This window comes from Rhineura floridana, chromosome 6 (genome assembly GCF_030035675.1).
Source record: "Rhineura floridana isolate rRhiFlo1 chromosome 6, rRhiFlo1.hap2, whole genome shotgun sequence".
NCBI classification, from domain to species: Eukaryota; Metazoa; Chordata; class Lepidosauria; order Squamata; family Rhineuridae; genus Rhineura; species Rhineura floridana.
This window is the reverse complement of record NC_084485.1, coordinates 63,433,947-63,460,679: the sequence shown is the minus strand read 5'-3', so window position 1 is coordinate 63,460,679 and position 26,733 is coordinate 63,433,947. Positions and strand designations below refer to the sequence as shown.

At 41.7% G+C, this 26,733-nt stretch overlaps 1 protein-coding gene across 1 annotated transcript in view; it reads left to right on the top strand.

Moving 5' to 3' along the window:
* Window positions 1-26,733, top strand: part of CR1 (complement C3b/C4b receptor 1 (Knops blood group)) — a 296,948-nt gene that overhangs the window by 66,113 nt on the left and 204,102 nt on the right. The window contains exons 9-14 of the mRNA XM_061630611.1: window positions 1,532-1,720; window positions 5,684-5,780; window positions 13,696-13,781; window positions 20,144-20,341; window positions 26,033-26,215; window positions 26,554-26,616. Of these exons, the coding sequence (XP_061486595.1) occupies window positions 1,532-1,720; window positions 5,684-5,780; window positions 13,696-13,781; window positions 20,144-20,341; window positions 26,033-26,215; window positions 26,554-26,616 (816 nt within the window). The remainder of the gene's footprint in view (window positions 1-1,531; window positions 1,721-5,683; window positions 5,781-13,695; window positions 13,782-20,143; window positions 20,342-26,032; window positions 26,216-26,553; window positions 26,617-26,733) is intronic.

Sequence of the window (26,733 nt, the reverse complement as noted above, 5' to 3'; positions counted from 1 at the left end):
TCTCTGCTTTCTGCTTCTTAACCAATTCCTTATCCACAAGAGGACCTCTCCTCTTATTCCATGACTGCTAAGCTTCCTCAGAAGTCTTTGGTGAGGTACCTTGTCAAACACTTTTTGAAAGTCTAAGTACACTATGTCCACTGGATCACCTCTATCTATATGCTTGTTGACACTCTCAAAGAATTCGAGTAGGTTACTGAGACAGGACTTTCCCTTGCAGAAGCCATGCTGGGCTCTGCTTCAGCAAGGCTTGTTCTATGTGCTTAGTTAATCTTGCTTTAATAATACTTTCTACCAGTTTTCCAGGGACAGAAGTTAAGCTAACTGGCCTGTAATTTCCAGGATCCCCTCTGGATCCCTTTTTGAAGATTGGCATTACATTTGCCACTTTCCAGTCCTCAGGCACGGAGGAGGACCTGAGGGACAAGTTTTTAAAGTACCATGTAACATGGGCCCATTGCTCTATAGGGGCTGTTTTGCAGTTTATCTTATTAAGTAGATTTACATTTCAGTTTTCAACTGACAGCTCAACGTGGTTAAGCATTAGATGGGGTTAGCAGGTGTGCCACTCATTCAGTTCTCATTAGTCTGTTTGAATCAACAGCTAACCTTATACCTTCCATATGGAGTGCAGGTGTTTAATGCACCGATTCCTAGAAATATGTCTATGTAGAAATAATGAAGGGCTACAATCTAACGTGTGCCTACTGTGGAGCAAATCCTGTTGAAATACAGTGCACCGTACCCAAGAGTAAGCGTGTGCAGGACTGGCCTACATGTCTGCAGCAAAGATTTCCTCTGACATGTAAAGGACTACCTATTGATTTCTGTACAACTAAGGCTACAATCCAATACATGTCTACTTGGGTTCAGTGGGACTTATTCCCAGGTAAGTGTTTATTGGATTACATCCTAAGGCTATTAGCATAGTGGCACCAATACTTGGAGCACTGTTTCTACTGAAATCAGACAGGTACTTGCCACTTTTAATATTTCATCGCCTGAAAAGGTTTCTGTTCCGCCAAACATAATTAGAACATTAATTTGATTCAGTGTTGGTCATTAGTTCTGTCTCTTATGGTTTCATAATTTTATATTATTTTAATGATTTGATTGTATACCACCATTATATTTTTTATGAGTGGATGGTTTAATAATGCTCTTATAAATAAATAAAAATAACAAAATGATACAATAGTTAATTGTTTAGGGTCCCAGAAAATGTGCTGTGAAAAAATAGTATTAACTCACCCCACCTACTTGGGAGTAAATCCCATTGAATTAAATAGGGCTTATATCTGAGTAGACATGGTTAGGATTGCACTGTAAATCTTATTGCTGTTGGTCTGTTTCAGCTCAGCTCTGCTCTGCTCTGCTAACCATCTGCCAACCATCTCCAGGAATCTATTACTATAGATCCCACTAGAGGGAAATGTCATGGGGGTTTATGAATTGTCCAGAGTTCAGTGCTCCAGTGAACTTTTCCTTCTCTCTCCCAGCTTCAAAGCATCCTCTCAACTTCTATTTGCAGGTGATTGCAATTATCCACTTGTACGCCATGCTACCCTAAGGAGTGGGGATCCAAAAGACAGTTATCCTGTTGGGACTGTTTTAAATTACCGTTGCATCGTAGGTTATGAACATATTCCTCGAGTGAATCCTTCTCTTACATGTCTTGACAATTCAAGCTGGTCAATAGAAAATCCCAGGTTTTGTCAAGGTGAGTATCTTTGTCACAGTCCTATTTTTGTCAACAACAGTGGCTCTCACAATATGTGGATGGAAGCATGCACAAAGAACTAGAGCTCTCAAAAAAAATCCCAGCCGTTTAGTGTTTTGTCTGTATCTCCTGCCAACAAGTTGAAAAAACTAATATGCTGTAAAGTCAGTGACGTAATTAGTTGAATATCTAAAACTGTAGAAAAGCCGCCTTAGATCAAGCCAGTTATGTCTGTATCTTGCCTGTGGACTGAAGCAAATACAGATGCTTTAGAAAGGTAGGAAATGTTTTAATTTCAGCCTAATTAACATTAGATATATAACATTGCTATATGGGATGTAATACTTATAAAGATATAAATTTTCTTTATTAAATAAGGTAATTTGCCTCCTGATATTTGTATAATTATTTGAAGTACCCAACATGTTGTATGGGTTCAGTTTAATCAGAAGGAAATACTTTTCTGTGTTAAGTTGAACTATGGAATTGTTGAATTAGTTTCTTATGCTGTTTGCCATTATTTCTTCTAAGAAAATTCAGCATTGCAAAGGACAAATGGGACCTATGACAACAAAATGCTAGAGTGTATTGTGATGTTCTTATAGGGGGTGTCCAGAATACAGTTGTATAATTATGCTCCATAATGTATCTGTTATGTTAATATTAATGTATTTTTTCTTTATATTTACTTTCTTGTTTTATATATTAGAAAATTTCTGATAAAGCTAGGAACTAATACAGAAGAACATTAAAGGCTTAAACTGGAAAGACAGACTATTCTGAGCATCACTTCTTCTAACAGTGGACTTAGGTGTTGAATGCCATCAGGACTTAAGACAAAATAGACCTCCTGAGAAACAAGAGCAGAGAGACGGCATGTTTGGTGGGACTGCAAAGTTTGCAGAAATCCATTTTTAAAAAACAAACTTAGGAGACAAAGAACAGCCCAATGAAGACTGAATATGATCAGTCAGAGATTGTTGACTGTTGGGAAAAAAATGGCAAATAGGGGTGGGGAAGATGGATTGCCCTGCTGAAGGAGGGCATGTCTGGCTTGTAGCAGTCCCCTATTAGAAGGTGAAATATGCATCAACATTTTGTTGCAGCAAGTCCTATTTGTCCATTATAATGGTGAGTTTTCGGGCAGAGCAATCCAACTTGAGGGAGGCCGGTGTAAGTGGTGCCAGTGCAAGAGAAGCGAGTGTAAAGTTGTACTGCATCCAGTTGCTGTTCAGGAGCCTCTGGGTTGGCTGAACGCTGGCTCAGATGGGAGCTGCGCAGGAACCAGAAAGTAAAAGCCTGCTCTCCCAAATACCTCTACTGGGGAGTGAGCCCTCTCCATTGACTTCTGTGGTATTTATTTTATGACTGACCTTTTCCCCAGCATAACTTTTGCCTGAATTGGGACGTGCAGGAGCGCTCCGAACATGAGTTGGATGTGGCCTTAGTCCCCTCACCTGGGCCCCTCCCCTAACATGCCCTGACATGCCCCTTTGGGGGATTTAGCCAGCTTACACCAACTTCACTAGGCTGGTCTCAGCTGAGCCCTGTCTGAGCCGGATTGAAGGACTTATGCTGGCATAGCCTGACTGAGAGAGGACCCAGCCGGCTCAGCTGGAGATCCACTGCATCCAACTCCCCTCAGCCTAACATAAATGCAAATTTCTTTGCAACCATCGTCTCTCACATTGTTCACCATTATTTCTTGTGATCCCAGAATTCCATTGCTCAGCTCTGTGCTTAAAACAGAAATCTATATTCTCAATCTATAACATGTTAAACATGTTAGGTTCTAATTCTAGAATTACATGTAATGGAAAAGAGCTGTCCTCTATTCATTTTTTTTTGCCAGTCTACTTAAATTCCCCCCCCCTTACATTGTGTTCTGTCTTAGCTATATCCATCCAAGCTAAATTGTCATCTCCTCAAAAAAAAGTTTTGCATGTATGAAAGTGTTACTTGCATCTGATAGTAAATGGATTATCAGAGATGCTTACCTAGTTATCAGTATGATGTTGGTAATATCTGGTTGTTTTAAACAATTGTTAGTCCAAGTGCCGCAGTCTACATTTAAAGTATATTTGCCTTATGTATCACTGAAGTAGTAGTTTTTTAAAACGACGATTATACAGAGTTGAGAATTGTACTTCAAGCAATCCAAATGGGTAAAAGAAGAGATTGACCAAAGGGCTTAAAATTTCCCTTGTGATGCAAACATGTTTGATAGACGTACTATGCTGATTGTTAACCTATATTAAATTGCTTTCACTAGCTATAATGTTATTTTTCAAAAGCTTGGCTGGCTTTATTAATGTGACGAATTCCATTCGAATTTATAAGGCTAGTCTGTTAAGAAACATTTAAATATGAGACAGGCACCACATCTGTTATCTTTTTGGCACCTACTGAAGACCTTCCTCTTCCAGCAAGCCTTTAAAGTAGAGACCTTTTCCCAGTCTGCTTCTGTGTTGGAATTGCTTTGTAAGATGTTTTTAAAGCTTTTTTTAAAATATGCTTTCAAATATGTTTTGTTTTAATATGTTTTTAAAGGTGCTTTAATATATTTAGAGTCTATTTTTAAGATCCTTTAGAGTGTTTTTAGTGTTTTTGTTTGCTTTTTTGTTTGTTTCAGTAGGCGCCAAAAAGATAACAGAGAAGGTGCCTGTCTGATATTTAAGATACGGCTGCAGAATGGTAGTTGGAACATCTGAGAACTAGAGTTAAACTTATATACAACTTGCTCTTCCCTACTGATTTTTGTCTGTTTTATTGTATTTCTGTTTTAAATATATTCTAAGCTGTCCTACCAAGCAAAATATAAATACTCTGAATAAATAGCGAATGGAAATTGTAATATACAGCTGCTGCAACAACCGTTTCCCTAAGTTGCACTACACATAAACAATGCTGGAAGGCTAAAATAACTTATGCTATCATGAAGATTAGAGGTGTCGGCGGTGACAGCTCTTTTCCCGAAGGTGGAGCAGGATCTTGTGTATTGAATTTAGCATTCTGGAAGTCGTCAACTTGCAGTAATACTTAGATACTCAGATGTTTTTTCTCCATTATGGCCAAAGATGTAAAATGTCTGAAATGTTGAAGTTATGGGGGAAAACTGACTTGGGGGTGGGTGTTTAAAATATGCACAAGGTTTACTTATTGTATCTGGCAACATTAAGAACATAAATGCACAATTTGTAGTCTAGCTAGCTCACAAAACTGTGCTGTACTTAATACATTTAAGGCAGTTATACTTTTTAAAGCAATAATTCCTAAATTGTCCAGTATTGTACACAGAGAACCAAGCTGCTGCCTCTGACCTCTTAACTGGTTGGGATAAATACTGGTTGGGATGTGTTTTTACAGGTTTGTAGTGGTAAACAGAAGGGAGTTTTTAATGATCTCAGTGGTTGCTTTTTTGATACTGGATAGCATCAGTATTATCCAAAACATCTCCAAAGCACCTAGCTGTCAGAGGTGACAAACGGGTACGTGTACGTAACACAAGCAAGGAACTTTTTCATCTCTCTGAAGGAGAAAAGAAGCAACCCTAATGTCTGCACCCAGCCTAACAGATAAGAGTATTATCGACTACCAGTAAATCTGAATGTTGAATTACACTTCAGTGAATATAGTATTTCTAAGGGCACCTTCACGCTGTTGCTGTTTTGCAGGTGGGATTCAATCACATACTAGCAAATTCAGGCTGCACAGTTAACGTGTATTCGGTGCTTTTGCATAACAAGTCACATTTTAAAAAAAATTAAATCAACATTTTGCTGTAAAGAACATGTCAGGACAATGCACTGGAAAGTGTGGGATAACTTTTTTTTTTTTTGATACAATGTTGTATACCTCTCCGCAAACAAATCAGGAAGAGTGCTCAAAGGAGAATTATTATTTTTTAATTCTTTTAAGAATTAAGGCTGTATGTGCAAATGCTTGTTCTGATTTTTCTTCTAGGAAGGCGATGTCGTCCTCCAACCTTAGAGAATGGCAAAATAGTAAAATCGAATGACTTCCGGCTGGGTGATGAAATAATTTTTGGCTGTGATGAGGGGTATGTTGCAGGTCACCTGTTAAAACATCTTTGCTTTGTTTAAAATTCCTGGGAGGGGTTTGGAACGGACACATATTAATTCTTAACGTATTAAGTATTAGTGTTAAAAATCTGACCCATTTGCTATTTATTATAATTGTGAGGGTGGGAAGTAAATACTCCAAATAAATTAATAAGCATAGCAGCATCAGAGAACAGGTCTGCCATTTCTGGTAGGTTTGGTGACTGAGCAGTGGCAAGGCCTGATCTCTAAGAAATTTGATTTGGGTCTTTGATTTTGTTATTTCTTAGCTGGCCCTCTGGGGGCATGGGAACAGTCCAGCAGCTCAAATTAAAAATTACTATGGAGATAAGAGAAGAATCAGCTCATTTGAAATGTGGTGGTGGATACCATGGACTGCGAAAAAGACAAATAATTGGGTGTTAGAAAAGATTAAACCAGAATTATCGCTAGAAGCTAAAATGATAAAACTGAGGTTGTCATACTTTGGAAACATGATGAGAAGACATGATTCACTAGAAAAGACAATAATGCTGGGAAAAACAGAAGGGAGTAGAAAAAGAGGAAGGCCAAACAAGAGATGGATTGATTCCGTAAAGGAAGCCACAGACCTGAACTTACAAGATCTGAACAGGGTGGTTCATGACAGATGCTCTTGGAGGTCACTGATTCATAGGGTCACCATAAGTCGTAATTGACACATTAACAACAATGCCACATTTCAAATGGAAGCTAAATGTTTGTGTTGTAGTACCATGCTGCCTTTTATATGGCTTTGAATATCCTAGCCTTCAATTTCTGGCAAGCTGGAATGAGAGTAGATACTTCTGCCTACTGTCAGCTACAACAGGGTGAGGGGAATCTGTGGCCCTCAAAATACAGCTTCTGTAATCCCTGCCTATTGGTTATGCTGGGTGAGGCTGATGGGAGTTGCAGTCCAACAACATCTGGAGGGCTACAGGTTTCCTACTCTAGAGCTGTAGGATTCTGCTGTTCTATTTCTGGAGATTCTTCAAATGTTTATATGGACCATTCTCATTGTCACCTAGTAGGGTCTGCTGTTGCCCTAATTATTATTCCAAATACTTTCCTTAAATTAGTCTTGTCTGGTGTAAGGCTGAGTGCTAATATGCTATCCTCCACTGTCGTGTTGAGTAGGCACTGAGCCACGTTCGAATTTGTAGCTCTTTCTCTTCAGCCACCCCAGGACTATGATGGGGAGGACAACTGGACTCTGTGTGTTCTTCAGATGAACATTTAAGCGAAGAACGAGGAGTCTGTGGCCCTCCAGATGTTGCTGGACTTTTAACTCCCATCATCCCTTATTGGCTGGGGCTAGTGGGAGTTGGGGTCCAACGACATCTGAAGGGCCATATGTCCCCCATCCCTGGTTTAAACCTGTTGGCTCAGCCCCGTGCTGTCATGTTGTTCCTGCCACCTTGACCTGGGGGGACTGACCATTCATTAGCTTGGTTGTATTCAAGCAAATTCAAAGCTTTATTCTTATTAGAAAACTTGTAAATATTTTGAGATGTGAAGGCTTGATAACACATACTTCCCTTTATTTAGATTGCAAAGGGAAATATGGAAAGGCATGAGAAAATTAGCACCCTCCTACGTTTTAGCATGCCTGAAGAGCGTTTGTGTATAAAAAAATGTTGTTCAAAGGGATGTTGCCTGAAAACATTTATTATACAGCCACGAGAGTGGTTGTATACTATAGCCAGCGTGGGTTTTTCACATTCCGCAATGTTAAATTGAAAATACCCCCCATGCCATTCTGATGCTTCCCATAAGCTTATTTCAAAACAAAAGCTTACAAAACATATAGTTCTGAACTCAGAAACAACCCTCTAAATTTTCATGGCGATACACAAAACAGAGACTAGAGAGTTCAAAGTCTAAAAAGAGAGAGAAAAACCCCAAAGCCCTTTTTGACTTTTTTCTCTGAGAGTTCTTATAATCTGTTGAAATTCATTAAAAATCAGCCATATTCACAGAGTACCTCTAATCCTCATACTGACCTTGCCCCATACCCTGACCTTCATCTTCTGCAGTTTAAAAGTTAAAAAAATGCCTGGCTGATCTTTAATTAATTTAATAAATTTTGGCTAGCAGCCAATGATAATGTGGCACATGCTCAGTAAGAACCAGCTGTCAGAATCCTAAACGCCAGACTCACAGGTGCTGGGCTTGGCTAATCAGGGGGCCACACCCACACCAGACTTTGATTTCACTTGAGACAGTCATGGCTTTCCTCAGAGAATCCTGGGAAGTGTAGTCTGTGAAGAGTGCTGAGAGGAGACTCCTATTCCTCTGACAGAACTCCAGTGGCCAGACTGGTTTAACAGTCAGCCGCTCTGATTGAAGCTCTGTGAGGGGAACAGGGCATCTCCTAGCAACTTTCAGCACCCTTCACTAACTACACTTCCCAGGATCCTTTGGGAGAAGCCATGACTGTTCATAGTGAAATAAAGGCCTCATGTGGATGTGGCCAGGGACAGCTTTGGTTTAAATTTGGGTGGGAGGCTACATGTGCCTGCTGTAGAATAAAAAGGTGGGGGAAACCCTGAAAAAGAATGATACTGTTCACAACGTTTTCCTTTTGGAAAGGAAAGAGGCTTCCCTTCTGCCCAGTGCCCACACACCCAATCTCCTCCCCTTCCCCAGGTCAGTGTTGGACTATGACCTGGGAGACCAGGGTTCGAATCCCCACACAGCCATGAAGCTGACTGGGTGACCTTGGGCCAGTCACTGCCTCTCAGCCTCAGAGGAAGGCAGTGGTGAAACCACCTCTGAATACCGTTTACCATGAAAACCCTATTCAAAGGGTCGCCATACGTGGGGATCGACTTGAAGGCAATCCATTTCCATTTTCAAACATGATTGCATAGAAATAAATCCCATTGAACACGAGAAGTATGCAAATGATCAAACCCACACTCCCTTCTCCTCCCTCCTATCCCGTCCCTCTTGCCCCTTCCCTCCCCCTTCCTTTGCCCCTCCATCCCCTTACAATCTTCCCCCTCCTCCTCTTCCTCCCCATGGTCAGTTTTACCTATCTTAAGCATGATTGCACGGAAGTAAATACCATTGAACTCTATAAGCATGCAAATAATCAAACCTGCCCTTCCCCTTCCTTTGCCCCCCTCCAATATGCTCCTTCCTTTTCCCACACCCACTCCTCCTCCCCCATGGTCACTTTTTCCTATCCTAACCAAGATTGCATAGGAGTAAATCCCATTGAATTCAATAAGCATGAAAATGATCAGACCTGCTTTTTTCCTTCCTTCCCCTATCCTCTCCCTTCCTCCTCCCCTCCCCTCTTCCTTCTTCCTCCTCCCCTGCCCACTCCAGCCCGCCCTCCCAGTCAGTTTTACCTATCCTAAGCATGATAGCAGGGGAGTAAATCGCACTGAATTCAATAAACATGCAAATGATCAAACCTATCCTCAACCCCCCTCCTGCCTCCTCCCCTCCCAGTCCTCCCCTCTGCGTTTCCTCCCCTCCATCCTCCTCCCCTCACCACCCCCTGTGGTCAGTTTCACCTATCCTAAGCATGATTGCAGGGGAGTAAATCCCATTGAACTCAATAAGCATCCAAATGATCGATCCATTCTCAGCAAACTTGCACAGGATCCCATTTCTTACCTTCCGGATTAAAAAGCAGAGAAATTCACTAATAGGCAAAAAACCTTGCGGTTTAAGAATGTACTTATAGCCCACAGCTATTTCCATCAAACTTTAAAAAGCAGGGAAATGGGGCAGCTATAGTGAATGCACCAGGGGAGCAGGAGACCTGAACTCCTCTCTGAGATATTGGACTGCCCTACAAATTGGTCAAAATGCAAACACCATTTGGGTTGGTCTTTCACAGTCCAATCCACTTCCTGTGTAGCTTGGAAGAATTTGGTAACATGTGCCTCTGAGCATATGGTGAGCGGTGGCAACACCTGCAATCAGCCCAAATAATAGAAAGAAGACGTGCTGTGCTGATCTTGTTTTAGCAGGGAGGAAGCAACATTATTAAGACAGTTGATATAGTTCAGATGGTCACTTTGAATATGTCTGATTTCCTTTGCAATTTTAGTGAAGTTTTGTATAGGAAATCTTTTTCTTTTTTCTGTTTCTGTGACTATGTGAAATACAGCAACACTTTGCAAAATTTACACTAAAAAAACTCCAAACATAATTGTGGAATAATGGCACTGACTTCTGCAGAATAGTCTCCAGCGGACCTCAGGGGTGTCTCAATTTGCACAAGATAAAACAGTGGGAGGTGAAATATATTCTAGCGAAATGCTATGTGTGTTCTGTGTTTTTAATTGACCGTGCCCACCTTGCCGTAAATGAAGTGATTTAAACATAGCAGGCTGAAAACATGCATCCTCTTTTTTCCAACAGTTAGAGTCATTGCTTAAGAAGCAACATATTGGCATCAGTCTGATTTTACATCAAACTGCAGTTGCAGTTTCAGATTCCACTGTTAATGCACCCAAAATAGAAATCGAACATAACCTTCAATTTGAAACACACACACACACACACACACACAAAAGGACTTCCCGGAAGAATTGCTCCGCCTGTGGCTGCCTCTGAGATGAGCTCTGTCTCAGAGGAAGCTTTTTTCAGTTTAAAATCAGTCAAAAGGGAACTTTGACTGGTGTAAATGTTCTCCCAGGCAAGGGTGAACCGAAGATTATCCACAGAAACTTCCTTAGGCTGTCGGTGGCTGGAATCGATCAGGAATTCCCTGGGAAAGGAGGGCATACCTGGCAGCCGAGGACGGAGTTAGGACTTCCAGCAAGCTGGGCTGAAAAAAGCAAGACATTTTTTCTTTTAAACAATCCACAACGGGCGAGCTTCCTTCTGTCTAATCTTATCATTTGGCTTAAATTACTACAGTAAAAGAGATTTGTTTAAGAATCAGAAATCAAGATACCTGGGTGAGTTACACTTCTCTCTTTTATACAAGGAATTAAGGAGGAGGAAAGAAAATTTAAGAAGCTTATCTTATTTTTTATGGCAAAAAGCTGGCCTGAATTTGGAAACTATAAAGATTAAAACGGATGAGGGGCAACTTACCCTAAGAGAAAATCTGATCTAGATGATTATTTGATTGATATATGTCTGGGACTACTTTTTCTTGGACTACTTTCTTTAGACGAATCTGCTGTTTGTGTATGTTACTAATTGTTCGGCGTTGTGAACCAAATTTGTTTTGCATTCTTGGACGTGCGGGAGATAAGAACTGTGCTGGCCAGATGATGTCAACAGGCCTGGAATATTAACCCCCTTATTGCTGGAAAAAGAAGCAAATTACTCTTTGCTTGGAAATTGTGGCTATATTGGAAATTTGAAGGGTTTTTTCTTTGGCTTTAAGAATGACAATCAAAGAAGTGGCAGAGACCCTGGATGTATCCCTGGAAGGGTTTTCCCCTCTGGATATGTTTCAGAAGATAATGGATGAGATTAAGATAACGAAACAAGAACTGGGACAGAGTAGACAAGAGATGGCAACTGAATTTGGTAAAGTGAAACAGGAGTTGAAAGAAATAAAGGATTATATGAGAAAAGGAGCAGATGGACAACCAATAGAAGATGAAAAAGAAATTAAAGGGAAGGAGCAAATTCTGGAGATTGGATCAGATATATTAAATGTGGAATTGGAAAAAGATTTGGACTTTATGGCAAAAATTAAAGGGAGGATGCAAGTCCTGGAGATTGGAACAGATATATCAAGTGTGGAACTGGAAAAATATTTGGAGTTTGTGGATCCTGGAGATAAAGATTACTGTTTGGAATTTGGCGTTGTCCCTGGGGAAATTGATGAAGATATCAGAGATAAAGTTATCAATGCTTCGATGGAATTTCTGGACTGGAATGATTTGATGGAACTTGAAAAAGAGAAAATTTATAGAATTAATTCCAGATATGTGACAATGGAAAAACTCTCAAGAGATGTGCTAATGCATTTCGTAAAAAAGAGGAACAGAGATATGACTTTACAACAATATTTCAGCAACACATTCAGAATTGACGGCAAGGAAATATTTGTGATGAAGGAAATTCCCATCAGACTCTTACTATATGACTATGACAGCAAGATTATTATGGGTGCAAGGATGGAAGTTGGAAGATGGAATTAGCACTGATAATGGAGAAATGGCTATTGAAATTACTGGACCTAGCAGACTTGATGAGATGGATTAATTGACATGTTTATTTGGAGAAAAATCGATGGATATATTTCTCAATGAGTGGAAACCTCTCTTTGACTTTTTGCGGAAAGAATAAAGTGATGTTAATGAGATTTGATGATTAATTAAGATAACTACTGGAGGAAAGTGATTTTGTAATATATTAAGAGACAGGTTTGTTATATATCATAGACCTATAACTGATCTGCGACAAATCGGAAGTCAACATTTTATTTTATTGTTTAATCTGTTTCTTTTTTGTTTTGTTTTGTTTTGTGTTTGAAAATTTGAATAAAATTAATGATAAAAAAAATAAAAAAATAAAAATTTGAAACACAAAAAATGCTGTCTTCACCATCATATGACACTGACCATTAAAAAGGCTTTGAAATTAATAAAAATAAATTTGACACAGATTTCTAGGATGAATAATGGGGGAAATAAACTTTTCTAGTTTAGATTCTCCGTAGAACCATTACTAACACAGGGAAGAAGCAAAGTAAGAAGAACACCAACAAACATACAAAAATATAATTCTCTATCTTAGGAGATGGCAGATGTTGCCACCACTCACCATATGCTCAGAGGCACATGTTACCAAATTCTTCCAAGCTACACAGCAAGTGGATTGGACTGTGAAAGACCAACCCAAATGGTGTTTGCATTTTGACCAATTTGTAGGGCAGTCCAATATCTCAGAGAGGAGTTCAGATCTCCTGCTCCCCTGGCGCGTTCACTATAGCTGCCCCATTTCCCTGCTTTTTAAAGTTTGATAGAAATAGCTGTGGGCTATAGGTACGTTCTTAAACCGCAAGGTTTTTGCCTATTAGTGAATTAAAACAATGGTTTTAGATTTTACTGGTATTGCATTTAATCTTGTACTCCCAATATAACTTGTTGTTTTAATTCACGATGTCACTAATTACTTTTATGAAACAATGTATTCTAAAATATAACCCTTTTCTGTGGACAAATACAGTACTGGAAATCTTTCTACCACATATCACTGGTTCCAGTCTACTGTCAGTGCAGAACAACACTTTGTCATAACCGTTGTGTTGATGGCTAGTTTTGAAAGTAAATGGAGTAGCTGCATGTTTTGCTTTAAGTGTGCCTTATCCCTGGACCCTTTAAAGCTGGGGTGGGGAACATCAGACCTGGGAGCCAAATGCAGTGCTCCAAGCCTCTCTATCTGGCCCTCAGACTCTCTACAGGCCACACCATCACCAGCTCTGCTCAAAATCTTCCTGAAGTGCTTTTGCCTGGTTGGAATGCGTCCTTGAGCTGTGCTAACACCTCTTGCTTCCTGGATGGAGGATAGAGAGGGACATTCAGTGTGTGCTGAAACTAGGTAAAATTTACAAGCGCTCCTCTGCCCTTTTTTGCCTCCGGCCCTGCCCACCACTCTCCAGCTGAAAAAGGTTCCCCATCCTTGCTTTAACGCATTCTGTGGAGTCTAGAGTACAAAAGTGAGTCCCAGCAAGTATTTCATCCTGACCTGAGGAGGTCTAGTATCTTGAATGTTGAAAAGCCAAGCTCTGTTTTATTGATAGCATTGCAACCTGTTACCCAAGCTACAGCTACATTAACAAGGGGTTTTATGTTGGCATGACGTTTGGGCAGCACTTCTTTAAAACATCATTCCTGTATCTGGAATTAAACGGATTGCTCAGCCTAGACTGAACTAAAATGCAAGGTTTCTCTTTCCCTTTAGGTACAGATTAATCGGCCGAAAAAATGTTCAGTGTATCGTGATAGGCACCAGTGTTGATTGGAATAGAGATCCTCCTTTTTGCCAGCGTAAGATGATCTCTTAATTTAAGCTTATTAAGTTTATCCCAATGTCTTTCCATATAACTCCCTTTATTGCGTATGTATTCATCTGCTTTAATATAGAATTAAACCTTGAGATGTGTCTAATGTGTCCACATTATTCTCTGTCATCCATTTTTCCTTCCCCATCCTCATCCAATATATAAAGTCCAGGGTGCTCTCTGATATAATCTGTTTTACACTGTTTTTAATAATGTATTTTATATTGTGACCCACCTTGGTACTTTATGCTGAAGGGTGGGTAATATTTATTTATTTATTTATTTTATTTTATTTATATACCGCCCTAAGCCCAAGGGCTCTCTGGGCGGTGTACATACAATAAAGCAATCAAAATATATAAATACAATAATACAATAAAATCAAACCAACAAAGGTAAACAAAATAATCAAACAGTAGCAAAATACATCAAATACATATACTAATACGCATTAAAATGCCTGGGAATATAAAAAGGTTTTCACCTGGCGCCGAAAAGATAGCAGCGTCGGTGCCAGGCGCACCTCATCAAGGAGACCATTCCACAGTTCGGGAGCCACAACCGAAAAGGCCCTATTTCTAGTCACCACCCTCCGAGCTTCTCGATGGGATGGTACTCGGAAGAGGGCCTTAGATGTTGAGCGCAGTGTACGGGTAGTTTCATATTGGGAGAGGCGCTCCACCAGGTATTGCGGTCCCATGCCGTGTAAGGCTTTATAGGTCAAAACCAGCACTTTGAATGTAGCCCGGAAACAAATAGGAAGCCAGTGCAGACGAGCCAGAACAGGTGTGATATGAGCGGACCTTCTTGTCCGCGTCAACAATCTGGCCGCTGCATTCTGGACTAACTGTAGTTTCCGAACTGTCTTCAAGGGCAGCCCAACGTAGAGCGCATTGCAGTAGTCCAATCTAGAAGTTACCAGAGCATGAACAACTGAGGCGAGGTCGTCACTGTCCAGATAGGGACGTAGCTGGGCTACCAATCGGAGATGGTAAAAAGCATTCCTTGCCACTGAGGCCACCTGAGCCTCAAGAGACAAGGAAGAGTCAAAAAGAACTCCCAAGCTACGAACCTGTTCTTTCAAGGGGAGTGTAACCCCATCCAGAACAGGGTGAACATCCACCATCTGGGCAGAGAAGGCACTCACTAACAGCGTCTCGGTCTTGTCTGGATTAAGCTTCAGTCTGTTAGCTCCCATCCAGTCCATTATCGCGGCCAGGCAACGGTTTAGTACGTTAACAGCCTCACCTGAAGAAGATGAAAAGGAGAAATAGAGTTGCGTGTCATCAGCGTACTGGTGACAACGCACTCCAAAACTCCTGATGACCGTACCCAGCGGCTTCATATAGATGTTGAAAAGTATGGGGGACAGTACCGATCCCTGTGGGACTCCACAATGGAGAGTCCAGGGTGTCGAACAGTGTTCCCCAAGCACTACCTTCTGTTGACGACCCACCAAGTAGGAGCGGAGCCACTGCCAAGCAGTACCCCCAACTCCCAACTCCGTGAGTCTCCCCAGAAGGATACCATGGTCGATGGTATCAAAAGCAGCTGAGAGATCAAGGAGAATCAACAGGGTCACACTCCCCCTGTCCCTCTCCCGACAAAGGTCATCATACAGGGCGACCAAGGCTGTTTCGGTACCAAACCCAGGCCTAAAACCGGATTGAAACGGATCAAGATAATCAGTGTCATCCAAGAGCCCCTGGAACTGGCCGGCCACCACCCGCTCCAGAACCTTGCCCAGGAACGGAACATTCGCCACAGGTCTATAGTTGTTCAAGTTATCTGGGTCCAAGGAGGGTTTCTTCAGGAGTGGTCTCACTACCGCCGCTTTTAGGCAGTCAGGGACCACTCCCTCTCGCAAAGAGGCATTGATTACCTCCTTGGCCCAGACGGTGGTTCCGGTCCTACCAGCTTTCACCAGCCAAGAGGGGCAAGGATCCAGCACAGACGTGGTCACCCGCACCAGTCCAAGGATCTTGTCAACATCCTCAAGCTGCACCAACTGAAACTCATCCAATAAATGAAGACAAGACCGTGGTCTGGATGCTTCATTGAATCCAACTGCTATAATATTGGAGTCTAAGTCCCGACGAATGCTAGCGATCTTGTCTTGGAAGTGTCCAGCGAACTCATCACAGCGGGCTACAGATGAATCTATAGTATTCCGAGGGCCAAGATGTAAAAGCCCTCGTACAGTTTTAAAAAGCTCCGCTGGGCGAGAGAGTGATGCCTTAATACTGGCAGCAAAATATCTCTTTTTTGCTGCCCTCACCGCTGCTGTATATCGCTTAGAGCAGGCACTTACCAAGGCATAATTGCATTCGTCAGGAGTCCGCCTCCATCTGCACTCAAGCCTCCTCCTCTCTTGCTTCATCGCTCTCAGCTCCAAGGTATACCATGGAGCTGCATGAGCTCTACATAGGAGGGGGCGCATGGGAGCGATTGTGTCAACCGCCCGGGTCATCTCCGTATTCCACAGTTCAACCAGGGCTTCAACAGGAGCGCCAGTCTTCTCAGTCGGAAAATCCCCCAGAGCCCTTTGGAAACCCTCAGGATCCATTAATCTCTGGGGGTGGACCAATTTAATAGGTTCTCCACCCTTGCAGAGGGAAAGGGTTGCTGTGAGCCTAAACTTCAGCAAGCGGTGATCTGTCCATGACAATGGGGTAGATGAAAAAACCCCAACCTCCAGATCACCATCTCCCTGTCCAGTGGCGAAGATCAAATCAAGGGTATGTCCCGACACATGCGTCGGGCCAGTAACAAACTGAGACAGCCCCATGGTTGTCATGGACGCCATGAAGTCCTGAGCCGCCCCAGATAAAGCAGTCTCGGCATGGACGTTGAAGTCCCCCAGTACCAACAGTCTAATAGGTTTGATGATGATGATGTAGTCCAAGGTACTCATCATAGTGGTTGTTGTCCATGAGCTTACTAGGTCTGCAGCTTTTCAGAACAGGAAATTGATGTGCTGAAATGACACAGCTTTGTTTACAAAATCACACATGAATAGGAACTGATGCAGTTGTCATCAAAAAATCAAGCAGGGAGGAGTCAGGTTCACGTTAGTAAAAAGGCAAAGGAATCACTAAAGCCGTGCTGGCTTCTGCCTTGAAAATGTTTAGGTTGGGGAGCACCAGAAGGTTCTCTTCTGTCTGCATTCGAGGGCTTTTTCCTCTTTTAACTGTTTTATCTGATTTTTTGTGTGTGTGTTACTCTTTTTAATGTTAATAGTTCTTACTGTTACTTTTTATATTTTGGAATTTTAATGTTGGATGTTTTGATGAGGTGCTGTTAACCCACTGGTATATATATACTAAAAGCCAGGCTTGAAATCCATTAAAAATGGCTTTTGATACGGTATCCTTCTGGGAAGACTGGCTGAGTTGGGAGTGGGAGGGATTGCATGGCGGTGGTTCCGCTCTTACTTGGCGGGTCAGCTCCAAAAGGTAGTGCTTGGGGAACATTGCTCGGCACCCTGGACTCTCCAGTATGGGGTTCCACAGGGGTCAGTTCTGTCCCCCATGCTGTTCAACATCTACACGAAACTATTGGGTGCAGTGATCCGGAGCTTTGGAGTGCATTGCCATCAGTATGCTGATGACACGCAGCTCTATTTCTTCTTTTCATCTTCTTCAGGTGAGGCTGTCAATGTGCTGAACCGGTGCCTGGCTGAGCCAATGGACTGGATGAGGGCTGAGACTCAATCCAGACCAGACTGAGATGATGTTAGTGGGTGGTTTTTCTGACCGAATTGTGGATGGCCAACCTATTCTGGATGGGGTTGCACTCCCCCTGAAGGAGCAGGTTCGTAGCTTGGGGGTTCTCCTAGAACCATCTCTGTCACTTGAGGCTCAGGTAGGCTTGGTGGCACGGAGTGCCTTCTACCAACTTTGGTTGGTGGCCCAGCTATGCCTCTATCTGGACAGGGATAACCTGGTTTCAGTGGTCCATGCTCTGGTAACCTCCAAGTTAGATTACTGCAATGCGCTCTATGTGGGGCTGTCTTTGAAGATGGTTCGGAAACTGCAGCTTGTGCAAACTGCAGTGGCCAGATTGGTAACAGGGACCAGACGGTTCGAACATATAAAACCCATTCTGGCCTGCTTGCATTGGCTGCCTGTATATTTCCGAGCTCAATTCAAGGTGCTGGTTTTAACCTAGAAAGCCTTACACAGCTTGGGACCACAATACCTGATGCAACACCTCTCCCGACACAAACCCACCTGTACATTATGCTCAACATCCAAGTCCCTCCTCCAGGTGCCTATTGGGAGGGAAGCTGGGAGTGTGGCAACAAGAGGGAGGGCCTTCTCAGTGGTGGCCCCCAAATTATGGAATGATCTTGCTGATGAGGTGCGCCTGGCACCAGCACTGTTATCTTTTCGGCACCAGGTCAAGACTTTGCTCTTCTCCCAGGAATTTTAGCATGTGTTTTCAAATTGTTTTTTAAAAATGTGTTTTTAAATTTGTATATTTGTTTTTAATGTTTTAATTGTAGTAAACCTCCCAGAGAGCTTCGGCTATAGAGCAGTATACAAATGTAATAAATAAATAAATAAATAAAAATAACGACTGTAATTTTCTTGACATTCTAGTATTAATGATACAGACTCCTTTTCATGCCTGACAGAATGGTTTAAGTGTCTGTTCATTTCTTGTCAAGAAAGAGTTTTTGTTTCTAGAAGGATATCACTGTGGCCTGTTCTGTCCATGTACCTGCAGTTTTGTGGTGTTACACCCAGGCTAGGTTGCTTTAACCTTTCTACAGCCTGTCCATGTACCCCCTTCAAATCACTATACTATGGGTGGGTTCAGGAGTCTAGATAGATTCTATTGGATTGTAAGTATTTGCTTGATTTCCTTTATGACAGTATTTGTCAATCACCAAGTCATAAAAAAAAAAGAATCAGGACTGTGTACAATTTAACTCTTTGGCTGTGTAACGGAGTTTGCTCTCCACACACACCCGAAATCTGTGCTTTCAGAACAGATTTCGGGATGGTGCAGGGAGAGGGAGGGAAAGTTCCCCTGCACAGAAATCATTGTGTTAGTAGGACTACTTTGTTAGATTCTTCCAATTGTATATACAAGCCAAGGCATTAATATATATCAGGCAATGTCAAGTAAAATGTCATACTAAAAAGAAAACAGGATTGTCAAGATGGTGTCAGAACCACCTGAGACTGGCTTATACTGAGCCAGACCATTAGTCCATCTGGTACAGTGTTCTCTGTCCTGACTTGTAATGCTCTCCAAAGTCTCAGAGAGAAGTCTTTCCAAATCCTCCTACCTCAAATCCTTTTGACTAGAGATGTCAGCGATTGAACCTGGGACTATCTAAATGCAAAGCATGTGCTCCATCTCTGAGCCATGGCTCCTCTTCTTCATCTCCCCCCTCCCCCATTAAATCCAATATCTATGCTATCTGGCATAACTTGTCCTGCGCATCTTTAGCATGCTGGATTCTGTTTTACAATACTCATTTCAGGTGGTGGGAGGGGGTTCCCTGCCAAGGACCCTCGGTGCAACAGGGTCTTTGCTGGGTGAGGGTGTTCTCTGTCCTTTCTCAGTGGTTTTTAGGTGTTTGAACTTTATTATTTCTCTTTGCATGTCTGTGAAGATGGCCCTGCCTCCATAGATATGCATGGGCTGTATGCCTGATGTTAGTGAAGAAGATGGGGAAGGGATCGCATCCCTGCAAAAACCTCTTGGGTCAACAGGGTTTGGGGCACGGGGTCCCCCCTCCGACTGTTTTCAGATGACAGCATTTATTATTCTCAGATTCGGTCTCAGTTGACTTGTATGAAGAAAATAAAGCTGGGAGGTCTCCCCCACAAAATACCCTTGGGGAACCAGAGTTTTTGATTGGGGGAGTTGACCTCACCATCGCCATCAACTGTTTTTATGTTGTAGCCTTCCTCCCCCTTTATTAGTTGGCCTGATACACTTTTTCCCCCTCAGAACAGTCTCTCCTCTGAGGGTGGCATAGGGGCTTTGACAGCTAAAGGGTCTGCTGGCTTCACGAAAGATTCACTTCAGATCAGAGGAGGTTCAAGTGTCTTCAAAGCAGTCTACTTGTTGGCATTTGGGCTTCATCCAAAATGGATTCATGTCATCATCATCATTAATTGTTGATGGTTGTTTTTTCAGAAAAGGGAAACTCAAACAACTTATGTACAAGTATAAAAACATGCACATGCCTACAAGTAATATCAAGTGACAACTTCAGAAATTAGAACATATTTTCAGTGAAAATCTTTAGTCCAAGTACACGATACTAATAGTGATACTTCTGCAATTGTGGGCAAACTGTACTGATAATTTTGCTTCTTTTCCCAGGAATCCCTTGCTACTCCCCTCCTGATATTGATAATGGCAAGCATAGTGGTCAAGATAGAGATGACTATGAATATGGCTCAGCAGTGACATACACCTGTAATAGAGGTTTGTCCCTTATTGGGACCCGGACTCTTTCATGTGTAATTGCAGAAAATGGCGTAGACGGGAAGTGGAGTGCACCTGCACCTGAATGTAAAGGTGATGGAAATTAATGTTTGGCATCTTTTCTGCAGTTTGTTATCTTGCTTTGTGCAAAATGGCTGGTAAATTCTTGTGATTGAAATGTGTTTTAATTCTTTTTAATATTGTATTTAGATTTTGTAACCCTTCCTGGGACTATTCGTGAAGGGGGTGGTGGTGGTGGTAGTGGTGGTGGTGGTGGTAGTAGTAGTAGTTTCTTGCTAGAATGAGCTAACTTGGCAGGGTCAGGGGTGGGGAGCCTCCAGCCCACAGATCAAACTTGGCACAACAGGCCTCCCCATTTGGCCCACCAAGCCATTGTGGGGAGGCCACACACACCTGCCCTACACGTGATGACATACATAATGTCAGATGTGGGGCAGGTATGGGTGTGGCTTTAAAGGAAATATTGGAAACTTAAAGTGGGTTCCCAATTATTCCTTTGCTGGAGCAAGATCCACTCATCAGCTGATGGGTAGTAGGAACATATTTTACTGAAGGAGAGGGAAGTGATTTCCATTTGTTGGAAACAGCTTCTCTCTCCCAGTGTTGCTTTCTGAAACTGCCCCACATGGATCCTTTCCACAAACACAGTGGAGTCTTCCAAAGCCCTTTGCAATCCTCCCTGTGCTGTTGCTTTGCGCCTCTGACATCAGGGGTGCAAATGAGACACATGGGGAGGACTGCAAAAGCCTTTCCCATGCTCCCCCTTTCAACCTCCATTGTTGCAGGTTGAAAGGATCAGAGCAGGGCAGGGGCTTTGAAAGCCTTCCCACACTGCTCCTTTCAGATTACAAAAGGAGATGCGGTAGTATTGTCCCAGAAATGAGGTGCTTGTTTTAAACTTTGAGAGGAGCTTATGGCCCTGATCTAATCAAAGATAGTCACTAGTACATAGCACATTAAAAACACAGAAACTTAGATTTAGTTGTGAGTAATTTATTGTAGTAGTTTCAATTGGACTTAATCATTACTCTCTTTAGCAGGATTGCATTGTTGTGTTTGATATACAAAGAATAATAACACAGTATATCTTGTTTCCTGTATAGGGACACTATTAAGAAGTAATTGTTATCCTTGGTGATTTTTTTCTTTCTTTTTTTGGCTTTCCACATCCCAAGGGCTGTCTGTGCAATATCAATATGAAACAAATCTTGCATTGAGCAGAAATAATCATTAAAATGCATAATAACCTAACTACCCTGTAGTACGCTGGCTTACTATATGCTGAAAACCAGTCTCATGATTAACAACTTGCACATATGTGTTGCTTTCTTAGCAATACTCAGTGGATAGAATCTGTCAAGTATACTTTGGTGAAATAACTTCAGCAGATGAGCTACATGGTATAGCCACCTTGCTGAAACTAAGCAGATTTGGCTCAGGTCAGTGCCTGGATCAGTCCCCTAAAATCTGAGGTATTAGGTAACCTGGTTTCAAGTTGTTTAAGACATTGTATTGCTTTTAGCATTAAAAGTCCTAAACACTTGGAACCAGGGTGTCTGAGGGACCTCTTCACCCCATATGTCCTGTCTGGCAATTGCACTCCTGAGATGGGGCACTGCTGAGAATACTGCATACTCCAGAGATGCACTTAGTTTGTACTAGAAACCAGGCTTTTAGTGTTATGAAATTAGGTAGGCATCCATCATCATGATGATGAGGTACCTACTGAAAACGTTTTTGTTTAAGAAGGCTTTACCTGAAACCTGACCCAGGGTATGTTATGGGATTTTAATTGTTTAATTGTAGAATTACTCTTTTAAGAGTTTAATCTTTTGTATATTATTTTATCTTATAAAGCTGTAAAACAAATAATCAAATTAAACTGATGAGATTGTATCTTCTTATTTGGTCAGTTAGTTATTTGAAGGCACAAGAAATGGAATTGGTTCTTGTGTGCCCATTTTGAATTTGGCCTCTACAGCTTCTACAGAACAGGCCTGACTAATTATATTTACTTTTGTCCAAAGGTGGGTGGTTCTTGCTGGTTTTCCTACTGCTTATTTGGTGGAGACATTGGCCTGGTTCAACACTAAGCTATAGTTTTAACTGTTGGTCAGTGAAGCATGCTGTGAGACTCACAGACAGGGTTTTTAGCAGAGAGAGTGAAACCTGAAGCAGAAAGGTTAAGCTGGAAGAACAGAGCGCCAGTTTTGCCAAGGTCAGTAGCTGGCTGGGAAGTAGATAAGAGACATCTTGCTGTGTCTCAGAGTGTGGGGGAAATGTCTGTGAAGAGAGAACTGTGTCTAATGTCTTTGCCTAGTAAAGACTCTTACAAGAAACTTGCCTTGCCTATCTTATTCCTGTTCTAAACGGCTCTTGGATTCCATCCCTGTACGATCTATACACGCACACACGCAACAGGGGTTATGGGCCCAGCTTATCATACATGGTAGCGGGTTCGAGAGCTGTTGACGTGGCGTTGGTGCGGAGAGAAACAAAGTGCGAGAAAGAGGCAAGTAAGAGTGGGCAACATGGCTGTAAATCTGTTATCCGGGATGCCGATGGAGAGACTGAGTGCTGTAAACTACTCCAGCTGAGAATGAGAGCAGTTCTGATTAAAGAAGAGGTGAATGATGTTGTAGAAAAAACCCCTCCGGCAGCTCCTTCAGCAGCGTGGTTGAAGAAAGACGAGAAAGCGAAGGCTTTTATTACTCTGGGGCTGTCTGATTCTCAACTGTTGCTGGTGAGTAATGAGCCGACAGCTAATCAGATGTGGGAAAAGTTAAAAGCCGCTCATGTACAGCAAACTGCGGGGAGCAGGCTGTGCTTAGCACAGAAACTTTATCAGATGCGTTTTACAGATGAAGTGACTATGACAGAGCATCTGGCTGAATTTCGGAGATTAAATGCTGAGCTGCAAGATAGAGGAGTGCATCATAGTGACATTCAGATGGTCTATATCCTGTTATCTTCGTTTAATCAAAAATGGGATGTGCTGGTCTCGAGTCTGGAAACTTTACCTGACGGACATCTGAATTTAGACTTTGTAGAACAGAAACTTCAACAAGAGTGGAATAGAAGACAAGAAAATAAGAAAACAGAGATAAAAGAGACTGTGACTGTGACTGAGCAACAACAATCTCAAAGAAGCAGGCAAGAGACTAAAATATGTTATTTTTGTGGGTCACGTGGACATATACAGAGACATTGTTTAAAGAAGAGGAATAACGGGCTTTGGAAGTCAGAGAACAAGCGTGAACTTTGTTTCTAAGGAGGACAATAAACTCATTAACTCTAAGTGGCTTCTTGACAGTGGAGCGTCTAATTGCCTAATCACAGACTCTAGTTTATTTTACACTTCAAAGCCGACGCAGGAGAAGCTTTATCTGGCTGACGGATCGACTCAGGACGCGATTGCAACAGGCACGCTGAAGATGGGTAATTTGGGAATTTTAACAGATGTATTACTGGTTTCTGTTTTAAAATATAACATTCTATCAGTAAGAAAATTGGCTCAAATAGGTTGTAAAGTTACATTTGAAGGGGATAGATGTTTTGTGAGAAAAGATGGTGAAATATGCATGCAAGGGAAATTACAGAATAAAATGTTCATGGTTGAGTGCAATCTTGATAAACCCATGTGTGCCTGGATAGGAGTTAATAAAGATAAACATGATAATTGTTTCCATGAATGGCACAGAAAACTGGCACACGCACATTTCGAAAAGATAATAAACACCCCAAAGCATAGTCAAGACTTGAAGTTAACACATTGTGAGCATGTGGATGAGTGTGAGGTATGCTATAAAACAAAAATGACTGTGACTCCAGTAAATAAGAGCTGTGAAAGCACGACCACTGAACCTTATCAGCTCATACATGTGGATTTGGCTGGACCTTTTCAGTGCTCAAAAGGTGGAGCAAGGTTTTATTTAGTGATTGTGGATGATTTCTCCAGATTTACACATGTGTTCTTATTGAAAAAGAAAAGTGATGCAGAAGAGAAATTGAAGACATTTATACAGAGAACAGAGACACAATATGGGGTTGTTATCAAAAATATCAGATCAGATAGAGGTGGTGAATTTACCAGTAATTCATTTAAAACATATTTGGAAAAGAAGGGAATAATACAGAGTCTCACTGCTCCCTTCAGCCCATCCTCCAACGGAACGGCAGAGAGGAGGAACCGGTCATTGCAGGATTCATTGAGAGCAATGCTAGCAGATGCTGATATGAATAATACTTATTGGGGTGAATGTATTCTGTACACTGTTTATATTCAGAACCGCCTCATGCACAGAACAATAGGCATGTCTCCCTATGAGAAATTGACTGGAAGAAAACCCAGGGTGAAACACATAGAACGTTTTGGGGCAAAATGCTGGGTACATATTGCAAAACAATCAAGAGCTCAAGCAGGACGCATTTTGGGATTTCAGAATTCATATTATAGAGTTTGGTTGCCTGAGAAACAACAAGTAGTGTTAAGCAGAAACATAAAGGTGATAGATAAACCTTGGAGAGACAGTCAAACAGTGATCCTAGATAGTGCAATCAAGCAGGAAGCAACTGATGTTCCTTTTGGACAGCAAATTCCATTAAAAACTGCATTGACTGATCTAATACATGGTGGCAAACGTACTGTAAAAAGACTGAGAGGTGAAGACATGGCAATGCAAGATACAGAAATGCCAAGTACCAGTGCAGGCACAGGTGCAGGTCCAAGTAAAATAGAGAGTGAAGAAGAAATGGAAATAGATAATGTCAGGAGGTCAGAGAGAAAAACGAAAGGTCAACCACCTCAGAGATTCACATTTAATATTACACAACAGAATGATGAGACAGATGAAATTCCAGTAGAATGGGAAAAAGAAGGACCAATAGATAAAGAAACAATGGATCTAATGTGGAAGTATTGTATTGAGGAATGAAATGTAAATGTATTATCAAATGAAAGTGAACAAACATGAATCTGTGAAATCTGTGTAAATAAAGAAATAAAGGAACAAGAACTGACCTGAAAATATAAATAGAAACTGTAAAGAACACAAACCATGTATTGTAATGAAAAGTTAATATTGTAGAAATGTAATAGTGAGCAATTTGTAATCTGTGAATCTGCGAGTCTCAGGTGGGGGCTGTTGGTCAGTGAAGCATGCTGTGAGACTCACAGACAGGGTTTTTAGCAGAGAGAGTGAAACCTGAAGCAGAAGGGTTAAGCTGGAAGAACAGAGCGCCAGTTTTGCCAAGGTCAGTAGCTGGCTGGGAAGTAGATAAGAGACATCTTGCTGTGTCTCAGAGTGTGGGGAAAATGTCTGTGAAGAGAGAACTGTGTCTAATGTCTTTGCCTAGTAAAGACTCTTACAAGAAACTTGCCTGGCCTATCTTATTCCTGTTCTAAACGGCTCTTGGATTCCATCCCTGTATGATCTATACACGCACACACACAACATTAACAAACCACAACTTAACTATGAATTGTTCCACAGATAATAAAACAAAGCATGGCTTGTTTTTCCAAAGTTTGGTTTGTTTTCCAGCTGCTCTTGCCTTGTACCTTTGCACCTTGATGAGTGCTTGGGGTGGCCAAACCATCGTTAAGAAAGTAATGCCATACTGTAGTTAAAACAAACCATGGCTTCAGTTTGTTGGCAGTAAATAAACCATAGTTAAGTTCCTATGGAGGGTTAATAAATCTTGGCTTAGTTTTATGTGCAAACTAAGTCAGTATCCTGTCAAATGCTGCTCTTCTCTTTTCAGTGGTTGCGTGCCGTAGACCCGAAATTGAAAATGGAAGAATGACAACTTCATATCAGCCTTCATACACGTATGAAAGTGCTGTAATGTTTGAGTGTGATCATGGATATACTCTGGTGGGGGTCAACTATGTTAAATGCGGGGCTGACAGTACATGGCAGCCTGCTCTTCCACGATGTGTCAAGGGTAAGTATTTTACTACACTTAATGTTTTTCAGGAGAGCCAGTGTGGCATAGTGGTTAGAGTGTTGGACTACGACCTGGGAGACCAGGGTTCGAATCCCCACACAGCCATGAAGCTCACTGGGTGACCTTGGGCCAGTCACTGCCTCTCAGCCTCAGAGGAAGGCAATGGTAAACTACCTCTGAATACTGCTTACCATGAAAACCCTATTCATAGGGTTGCCGTAAGTCAGGATCGACTTGAAAGCAGTCCATTTCCATTTTCATTGTCTTTCAGAATCATTGTGTTGAACTTTAATGCTGAACATCCTTATTTCTTTGTCCCCTGTCTTTTTTGTCAGGTATTTTCACCACCACTGTTGCCACTGTACATCCAGATAGAGATGATAAAAATACGACTACAGGTGAGTTAGAAAAATGTGACTTTCATGTCTCAATTTTGAGTCAGAATTACCTTACCCCACAAATACCAATGGGTATTCTTAACTTGGGTCAGGTGCATCAGCTATAACATGACATAA